The sequence below is a fragment of the Takifugu flavidus genome, chromosome 16 (assembly GCF_003711565.1).
Source record: "Takifugu flavidus isolate HTHZ2018 chromosome 16, ASM371156v2, whole genome shotgun sequence".
Classification (NCBI taxonomy): domain Eukaryota; kingdom Metazoa; phylum Chordata; class Actinopteri; order Tetraodontiformes; family Tetraodontidae; genus Takifugu; species Takifugu flavidus.
This window is the reverse complement of record NC_079535.1, coordinates 10703319-10712493: the sequence shown is the minus strand read 5'-3', so window position 1 is coordinate 10712493 and position 9175 is coordinate 10703319. Positions and strand designations below refer to the sequence as shown.

The 9175-nt window shown below is 45.0% G+C and overlaps 2 protein-coding genes across 2 annotated transcripts; one reads left to right on the top strand and one right to left on the bottom strand.

The window, feature by feature from the left end:
- Positions 1 to 146: 146 nt before the first annotated feature.
- On the bottom strand, positions 147 to 5068 carry mocs3 (molybdenum cofactor synthesis 3). Its single transcript, XM_057059301.1, has 14 exons — positions 5032 to 5068; positions 4824 to 4918; positions 4469 to 4601; positions 4293 to 4385; positions 3932 to 4052; positions 2809 to 2883; positions 2541 to 2658; positions 2361 to 2469; positions 2221 to 2283; positions 1781 to 1944; positions 1545 to 1592; positions 935 to 1031; positions 740 to 847; positions 147 to 395 (listed from the first exon to the last, which is right to left on the bottom strand). The coding sequence occupies exons 2-14, from the start codon at positions 4914 to 4916 to the stop codon at positions 238 to 240; spliced, it is 1380 nt and encodes a 459-aa protein (XP_056915281.1). The 5' UTR covers positions 4917 to 4918; positions 5032 to 5068; the 3' UTR covers positions 147 to 237.
- A 199-nt stretch (positions 5069 to 5267) lies between these two features.
- qpct (glutaminyl-peptide cyclotransferase) lies at positions 5268 to 8817 on the top strand. Its single transcript, XM_057059302.1, has 7 exons — positions 5268 to 5480; positions 6495 to 6641; positions 6723 to 7001; positions 7380 to 7547; positions 7635 to 7734; positions 7815 to 7931; positions 8009 to 8817. The coding sequence occupies exons 1-7, from the start codon at positions 5349 to 5351 to the stop codon at positions 8188 to 8190; spliced, it is 1125 nt and encodes a 374-aa protein (XP_056915282.1). The 5' UTR covers positions 5268 to 5348; the 3' UTR covers positions 8191 to 8817.
- The last annotated feature ends 358 nt before the right edge of the window (positions 8818 to 9175 follow it).

Sequence of the window (9175 nt, the reverse complement as noted above, 5' to 3'; positions counted from 1 at the left end):
ATTAGATTTATATAAAGCAATCTCTGGATTAGTCAAGCAGAATTCTAAAAACACGCAAAACTAGGAACAGATGGTTTTGCAGGAGTTATCACTGCCAGCTCATGTTTTTTTGATAATCTGATACAGATTGAAAAACAAGTTTCAGATACCATTTTGCATGTTTTATTGAGGAAGAAGATGAGGAATGTGATAACATATAAAACACGCATTTACTGAGGGAAAAGTATTTACAATGGATTAATACTGAGGAAAGGTGGAGTCTATTGTCTTTGCCCAGGCCATTAGGCCCCCGCAAATGTCTTTTACAGTGACAGCGTCCACTTCTGATCCACTCATCTTCTCCATAACCTGCACCGCCTTCTGGGAGTCGTTGCCTAGCTTACAGATCACATACACTGGACAAAGAAGACAAACATTTGCAGACTTCAGTATACTCAAACGTCTCATTTAACAAACGAATGAACATGTAGCGCAGGAAGAAACCTTTGGAACAAATAGTTGAGGTGTCACCTGGCTAAATTTAGCCCGCCGGTCAAGACAGCTAAACAAGGTGAATATCCAGATTACCGCTAAAATAACCTCTTGCATATTCATTTCACTAAAGCAGACCAGCTGTACGGGTTGACTGCAATTGTTTTGGAAAAGGGGTCACCTAGCAACCCCAGCAGTCCAAAACAAGCCGACACATAGTGCTGTGCATATGTATAAGTGCCTGTTCATAATGGGGTTTTGGAGTTACCTGGAGGCTGGAAGTCACCCGACCTCCCCTGTCTCAATTGGTCGATTCGCCTTTTCAGTAACTGAACATCTTCGAGCTTTCTTTCCTCTAAACACGAAAGGGGAATATCTGGCAACAGTATCAGGAAAATGACTGCAAATTTATTGAGAGGACTGGAAACTCGTAAAAAGAAATAAGAAATTCTGTCAAGGATACTGAGAGAGAAAGGTAAACGGCATATGTCCACTTCCACAAGAGGGCGCACATCCAACAAAAGATGGGGCTCCGCTTTGTCCAGTATGGATTTATATTCCTGTCATTAAAAAAAACAATAATGAACCATTTCATACATAGACAGAGAAGTGATTTTATTACTTGACACAAATATTTAATATAAGACGCAGAGATAAATAGTGCAAATCCATTTCATTTTGGTTTCGCACTGTTTTCCCTCAAATCAATGGAAGCAAAACTGCTCCTAGCTGGAGCTCTTTGAATCTTGACTACAGCCCAATCAATCTTTTTTTTTTTTTTTTTTGGAGTTAATGACTCGGCGAGTTTGAAATTGGCTATTCTGCAGAAACACGAACAGACGCAATTCACTGCCGCTACTCTCGGCACTAAATAGAACATATTATTCTCTCCCGTCGAAAAAGTACTGGCACATTTTAAGTCATTTCCCATTTGTGGGCTGGGGCCACTCTAAGATGTAATCAGTGTATGAAAGCAAATGAAAACCTTGAAAATTGTAAGTAATCATAAAACAAATAGCACTAACTAAGGAAGTCACGCACTAGCCAGCAGTTCCTTGGTATATGTGTTCTACCTGTACTGTGATCCTCTGATCTCTGGAAAGGAGGTTGAGTCTACGACACTGAAACACACAGGAAATCAGGCAATGAGAGAATTTTCAAATGAGAATAATTGTGCTTATTAAATGGGAAAGTTCAGCTGATGTAAGCGAGGCACTTTATCGCCTAAGAAAACAACATTCCTGTGATAACAGGCATACCTGACCCCATGAAATGAGGTGCCTCATCAGATTTATGTTTCACGACCAACCTTATCAGAGGCAGCAGACCCACAGAAGGTCTCGTAGTCCACCAGCTGGGTAACACTTGGCTCCTCTCCACAAACTGCACAGTCAGCCTTTTTGGGTCGCAACTTAATGGACCTGAATTTGGCGTCTTGTGCGTCGAACATCAGCAGCTTTTGGCTGCAGGAAGCTGACACACCAAGTCAAGGGCCAGGCTGTTTCGTGAAAAGAGTGATTCAGCGAATCAGGTGGCACCTCCCTCATTTGAATATGAACAGCTACACAGGCCTGAATGTAGTTGACCTTATGGTGTTTCACAACTGAAAACAGATATTTAATGAAAGTCTGAGTGTTAGCACGGTCTGCAAGTTGAATAAGTGTTGTTAAATAACGAGCTAATTAGGAATACGGTCAGGCCTGGTCAAAACTAACAGATGGACAAAGGTGGTGCATCTACCAAGGATACTTCCTTGTCCTGAAGCGATCTTGAGCACTTCCAAAGCTTGAACACAGCCCATTATCCCTGGTACTTTAAGAAAAGTGGAAAGTTGCAGCACGTTTTCACAAAGGTAAAGGCTTCTGGACAGTTCGGAGGACTAGACTCACCCACTCCTAAGACCCCGCCATCAGAACAGTTGGTCACTGTCTCTGGGGGTGGGGGTACTGGATACAGACATCTGTAGCAGGGGCCTCCATGGTAGTTATATACGGTTAGCTGCAAACACACAGGGTAAGGTAAAGAAATATTTGGAACCCAGAGCAGATGATGCAGATTTTTATCATTACCTGTCCCTCCAATCTTAGGGCACTTGCTGACACCAGAGGCTTACCGCTGAGCACGCAGGCGTCGTTCACCAGATAGCGGGTGGGGACGTTGTCGGAGCAGTCAGCAACGATATCGTATATGAGGGAAGCAAAATCAAGGAGTCCTCACAAACAGAGATACACACTTGCCGAATAAATATTCCAACACTGGTGTCAAGCAGTATAGAGAATTATATATATTAGTAGTTTCACGCCACAAAAAAGGGGGGGGGGGGGTGTGGCAGGATACTGTTGAATAAGCTGTAGAGCATTCTGCGGTGAGAGCTGCAGGTGATATGGAATGCACTCAACAGTCGAGTTCAACCTGCAAACATAAAGTCATATACAGAATTAACCAACTATTTTAAAGTCTGGTAGCGTTCTCAGTACCTTTCCACAGGTGTTTCAACAAGTGCCATGTTTCTGATTTAATTAAAACAAGAACAAACCACGCAACATATGAGTTTTTTAATCTGACATGGGGCTAGCAGGAGAAAAAGGACAGGACAGCTGTGCATGTGCGGCTGCATGGACGGCAGCGCAGGAAACCGGCAGAGAAATAGCGCCCCGTTGTGGTCGTGAACAGGCAGTGCGTATTAAAGAGCACAAAGAACTGCAGAAAGACGTGGGTCGAGCTGGACAAGAGACTCAGGCACTGGTGATTCCTTTTCTATGTTAAAATCGATGTCCTGGGAAGCTGGAGTTTAAATACATTACCTAAGTAATGAAACACACACTCTCGATAATAAACTACTCTCGGCACTAATCTCTGGCAGCGTCAGCATAAAATGTAATATGACACGCTGTTGGAAGAGGAAGCACCAAAACTGTCAATTTTCATTAAATTTGTGCCCTTGTGTCTTGGGAACCATTTTCAATCCTCAATGCACTTTTCAAATGGTCATTTTTAGGCAAGATTACAGTTTGTAATGTGTAAAAACCTGTAATATGCACTTTAAAATTAGAAAAATCGCTCCGAAGCTCCAGGTTCCAAACAGAAACATCTTTAAAATAATATGTTCACACAGGTTCTGAAGCTATAGTGAAATGCACAAGGAAACATAACGTGCAAAGATTGGAAAGCACCACCGTCCCTTTTATAGCATCCACTTCCTCCAATAAACTAAAAACTTTACATTTGGTATCGCCGACAACTAGTCTATAAATAAATTCAGCACAATAATGCATTACAATTCACATGTTCAAGTAATATGGAACATAATACAACAGTGATCATCCAAATGTATGCATACTACTAACAAAATATGAGCTGCTCTCTTGAAGACCTGGATTAATTAAATCATCTGATACATATGCTGGTATATACGCATGTATATATGGATATGGATAAATGTAAAAGAGCCAGTTGGTACCTTTTAAGAGCTTGGGCGGCAGACAGCGCCTTGGCCTGTCCCTGGTTCTCCTCCCCATGGAGCACCTGTCTATGCAGATTATTGAGCTCCACTTCATCATAGTCCAACAAGCCAAGTCGGCCTGCAACGTTAGAAATAAGCTTTTTCAACAAACATTGAATGCCCGAACAACAAATTCAGAACCCATGCTTTCCATGTCCAGTGGATCTGTTCGCAGTTCTTCTTCTCTTCTCAAATTGGAAAAATGAGACAATGGTGATGTAAAACCAAGCAATTGATAGTGTTTATTTTAATTAACTTCTCCTAAAAACAGCTCGCATCTAAAACACCGATACTTTCTCGTGAAAAGTATCCAACCTACCGATGCCTGCTGCTGCAAGGTACAGTGCCAACGGGCAGCCCAGTCCTCCACAGCCCACGACCAGCACTGAGGTTTTGGATAAGTTCAGCTGACCTGTGGGCCATCACCATTCAGTCATGATCAGTGATGTAGGAACTTGCATGGGTGGGATTCTGCATGTATGTGTGTGCACTGACCCTGTACAGCCAGCTGAGGCACCAGGAGCTGCCTGCTGTATCTCATGATGTCTTCATTGCTGAGTGCTGTTTTGGCTGTCAGAGGGGTTAACGGCGTAACTCTGTCATACAGCTCCTGCACCGAGTTATGGTTCTGAAAGGAGAATATTCTGCAAAATGACTGGAAAAAACAAAAACAACTGCGTGCCTCTTTTATTGCAGAAACTACTGTAATTTAATGCTAAAACGCGTTCCGTCCCAAAACCTGCCATCTTCAGTGACAGATGAAGCTCATTGACTAGCTAGAAAGCTACTGTCAATCAAGGTAAGACCATCAGCATTTAAAATGACGTTAAATCCGCTACGTGGTTTCTACCTTTTCCAGTTGTGCCAGTTTGTGCTTCAGAGCAGCGATCTCTTCATCTCTCTCCTTGAGTTGCGCCTTCAAGAGGAGAACCTCCCGAGACATGACTGTTGTAACACAAGGAAAAAAATAGGTAATTTATATGACACAAGCTAAATTGGATATTTGGTAACTCTATAATTCAGCTCCAAATAGCAACATGTTGACATGTGAGGCTGACCACTGCGTGCGCCCACTTCCGGGTTGACGTCGTGACGTACAGCGTGATACGTCACGTACGGACCGCGAGTTCTTTCTCTCTTTCTTCTTTTAAATTCTACTTAGCGACATAATTACTCCCAAATAATTACAAAACTAATACAAGCATATCCAACATATTCAAAGTACAATTTAGAATTCCTTTAAGCGCAGGTTTCCACATTGCCTCTACTGCTGTTGCTGATTCTACACGCACGCACACGCGCACTCACCGTGACGCCTGTACGCGGTTCGAGAACCCCGAGTCCTCCCTTCAGCCCTTCACATGATCGGTAAGGAATGCTGAGAAGAGCGTCAACAGCGATGGCTGAAGGGAGCCCCCGTCCGTCAGTCATGTATTTCATTTATTCTGCTGCCGTCTGTCTGGCTTCCATCCAGCGCGCCGCAGGACTGCCTTGGACAGAAGAAAAGGTGAGTCTGGAGCAAGAAGCTGGCGCATTTGTGACCATTTTGCCATCTTCACACACTGAAATGGAAATTCTGGTTATGCGGGCAACCAAAATGCCTTCAGCTGTAGAAACAGTAGACTGCTTGTGGAAGTATTGAGTTTTATATTTGTTTCAATAACCAGCTTAAAACTGTTTGGTTATTCTAATAAGATCTGAAGACTTCAAAAAAGAAAAGCTGTCTTATATCTCATCATTGGCAAAGGATTATTGTAATATCTCTTTATGAAGCGGTTCCTCCGGGGATGCACCTGTGCGTGCTTGGCCATTTATGTATCTTATTTATGTTGCTCCCCATGCCTCTTCTCCTGGTTGCTATGGCAGCACAGCCATCACAGGCGAGCCCTCCGACTACAGATCGTGGTATTTATAGACAACATACTGGATCCCCTGTCCACCCTCTCTGGCTCTGCACCTCAGCTTTTTGGGCTACTATTTTCAGTCCCATATAATTATACATCTCCGCTCTTTTATATAACACAGTAATTACACGCTTGGTGTGTGAAGCTATAACATATTTGGACCCAGTTTTCATTCAACAGGCTTTGTTGGAGAACGTTGGACCGTACATGTGTCTCACTTCAATATTAGCCTACAGAGCCTCCGCTGGGGCTTCATTTTGCCGCTACAACCACCCTGGCTGTCTCCAGGTGACCTTTGAGACCAAATGAACGAGCGCTGTGGAAATCTGTGGATCAATATGTTTTCTAAACTCCTGACCGTAGTGTAGCGGGGAGTCAGGGTGATTTAACATCCCCCACCTCTTTATTCAGTCGTGTTGCTTGTCTCTTATCTTGTTTTTGGTTAATCTGATATTTAAACTATTTGTGAATGACCTGGGATTGCCGGTAACTGTCATTCTTGTTGCTCAATAAGGGAATACCACTCTTATGAAATAACTAAGCAAAATAGTGCTGTTAAAAAAGAAAACGCACCTGTTTCCCTGCTGGTTTTTATTGTTTCCTGCGTCCCGCCTCAGCTCCATCACCAAGCCCTCACTCTGACAGAGGAGGAGAGCCGTACTGCTCTGTCTCACACTGACCTGGGTCAGATGTGGTCCAGGCACCTGAAGCCGTTGCTGGTCATCAGGTATCCAGGCTCTCCAGGCAGCCTGGCTGTACAGGAGGTGAGTTTAGGTCCTTTCTGTGGCTTTTTCCAGACTTTCCAAAGTCCTCTCCCTCACTGGTATTCAATCGTCTCTTCACAGCACATCAAAACCACCCTGAGTTCTCTCGGAGCCGGTTGGGAAGTAACGGAGGATAAATTTATGTCGGGAACGCCCTACGGCCGTCTGCCCTTCAATAACATCGTCGCAACTCTGAACCCGTCGGCCAAGCGCCGCCTGGTCCTCGCCTGCCACCATGACTCCAAGTACTACTCGCCCCAGTGGCAGAGGGAGTTCCACGGCGCCACTGATTCGGCCGTGCCCTGTGCCATGATGCTGGAGCTGGCACAAGCCCTGGATGAGGAGCTGAAAGCCCAGAAGGTGCAGCCCCCCCCTCCTATCCTACTCATTAATCGCATCTATAAGTCAGAGATTCCATTAAACACGCCAAAAGCACGCGTCTGCGGCGTAAACAAGGGTGATCCAAAGTAAGCTAAAACTATTCAAAGGTTGCTCCGCTGCCCTGAGCCTGTGTCACAGTTGACCTTTGACCCCTGCCTATGGTATAAACACCAACGGGGTGTGCGTTAAGGCAGAGATCAGCTGGGAGGCATGTTTATCTCAGAGTCAGCGGCCTGTCACAGGCTGCCCAAGGAGAATAAGAAACACATTCGCTGATAAGAAACCACCATGAAATCTGTCATCAGTCGTTTCACCACAACAGGCAGAAAAACTGACTCGACTTATTTGACTTTGCAGGCGTCCAGTGCTGACCTCACCCTGCAGCTCATCTTCTTCGACGGGGAGGAAGCCCTCTTTCGGTGGACCGCCTCGGATTCCCTATACGGCTCTCGCCACCTGGCTCGAAAGATGGAGGCCACGCCACACCCTGCCGGATCCACAGACACCAACCTGCTGCATGGCATAGTACCCAAGCTCTGCTTTCTGTTGTCAACACTAGCCGACCTTAGCATGACCTTAGCATGACCTCTCTCTGCGTTCTGTCTCTCCGAGGATCTCTTTGTGCTGCTGGATCTGATCGGTGCTGCCGGCCCGCGCTTCGGCAGCTACTTCACCAACACGGCGCGCTGGCTCCTGAGGCTGCAGGACATTGGTGAGTAAGGGAATGGTTGCCGTGTTAGGCCGTGAATTTCTAGTCTACTTTAACCAAACCTGTCGCTGCACTTTCCTCAGAAAAGCGTTTACACTCCATGAACCAGCTTCTGGATCACCCCAACATTGTGGAATATTTCTGGCCCGATCGGCCCATGGTCCAGGTTCAAGACGACCACGTCCCGTTCCTAAACAAGGGTACGCTATTTTACAGCAGTGGCAGGATGGCGTTAGGACATATGTGCTGATGGCCCGTCTTTGCCTGTCTCCACTAGGTGTCCACGTCCTCCACCTCATCCCCTCCCCCTTCCCGTCCGTTTGGCACACTTTTGACGACAACGAGCAGAACTTGGACCGAGCCACCATTCAGAACCTGAACAAGATCGTGCAGGTTTTTGTTCTGGAGTACCTCAACGTCAGACCTATTGTTGCCACAAGCCCCCAGAATTCTGGGTAAAACGCCCAGCAAAGACCACATTCAGTTCAGCCAAAATGCCAACTACACTCTGTTGATTCTATATGTGATATAATATATTCCTTCTATATGTGTGTAAGTGTGGTTGTGTTTGTGTGTGTGTGTCTTGGTGTGCCTGAAAGGCCTTTTACAGAGCTTAGAATAGTCAACATTTGAAACCACAGGATCAGAACACAGAAGCTCCTGTGTCTTTGCGTCACACAGCCCTCTTTATGTCAACCTAAACCTCTTCTTTCCTGTGTCAGGAGGCATGTTAGCATCCAGTAATGACTGTGTGTTGCTTCCTATGTAGCTACGATTCTGAAGAATCTGCGTATAAATTCGATAAGTCCACGTAGATTGAGACTTTTACTAACTTATATGGTACGGTATATGACTTGTGTGATATTTCCTGTCTGACAGTAAATCCATTAGTAGAGTAAATCAGTCACTGGCAGTAAGCAGGCGTTTGCCCTACGTATGAAGTGAACAGCTTCCTGTGCCACTGACTCATAAGCCTGCCTCTGTTTTTACATTACCCTGGTTTGACTATACCTACTGGGATAGTATACAATAGCAAAGTTGGACTTCCTCTGTTATGAAGCTGAAATAAATGTTTTAAGAGATCTAGCTTGTTTACTTTTTCTTTGCATGCCTTGGCTTTCACACGTGGTTCTGATGCATGGTTCTGACATTTACTTTGAATCTTTACATCCCATCCTTCCAGTTTTGCCTCCCTGTCGCAGGCTTAAGTCCTGCTCCTCAACTGTTCAAGCAGCTCCTCCCTTCTGGCTCGTCTTAAACCACTTCACTCCACTGTGGAGTACACTTTTCCCACTTTCCCTGCAGACCTACATAATATATCTGTTGTGTGGCGATTACAAGAGTTTGAAGGACATTCACTCCTGGGCTGCAGAGCTCCCTGACAGAAATTCAGGAAGCAAAATCCATCTTAATGATCTCTTTTGAAATCATGGGCAATATGTCA

Bases quoted from the DNA above. Each gene is read 5' to 3' on its own strand.
- mocs3 (XM_057059301.1), bottom strand. From the start codon at position 4,916: ATGTCTCGGGAGGTTCTCCTCTTGAAGGCGCAACTCAAGGAGAGAGAT. The intron at 2,659-2,808 runs GTATCCTGCCAC...TGCTTCCCTCAT, and splicing joins GCTCTACAGCTTATTCAACA to ATACGATATCGTTGCTGACT. The intron at 1,593-1,780 runs GTTGGTCGTGAA...TGTGTGTTTCAG, and splicing joins GGTCTGCTGCCTCTGATAAG to TGTCGTAGACTCAACCTCCT.
- qpct (XM_057059302.1), top strand. From the start codon at position 5,349: ATGCTGAGAAGAGCGTCAACAGCGATGGCTGAAGGGAGCCCCCGTCCG. The intron at 7,002-7,379 runs GTGCAGCCCCCC...TTGACTTTGCAG, and splicing joins AGGAGCTGAAAGCCCAGAAG to GCGTCCAGTGCTGACCTCAC. The intron at 7,932-8,008 runs GTACGCTATTTT...TGTCTCCACTAG, and splicing joins CGTCCCGTTCCTAAACAAGG to GTGTCCACGTCCTCCACCTC.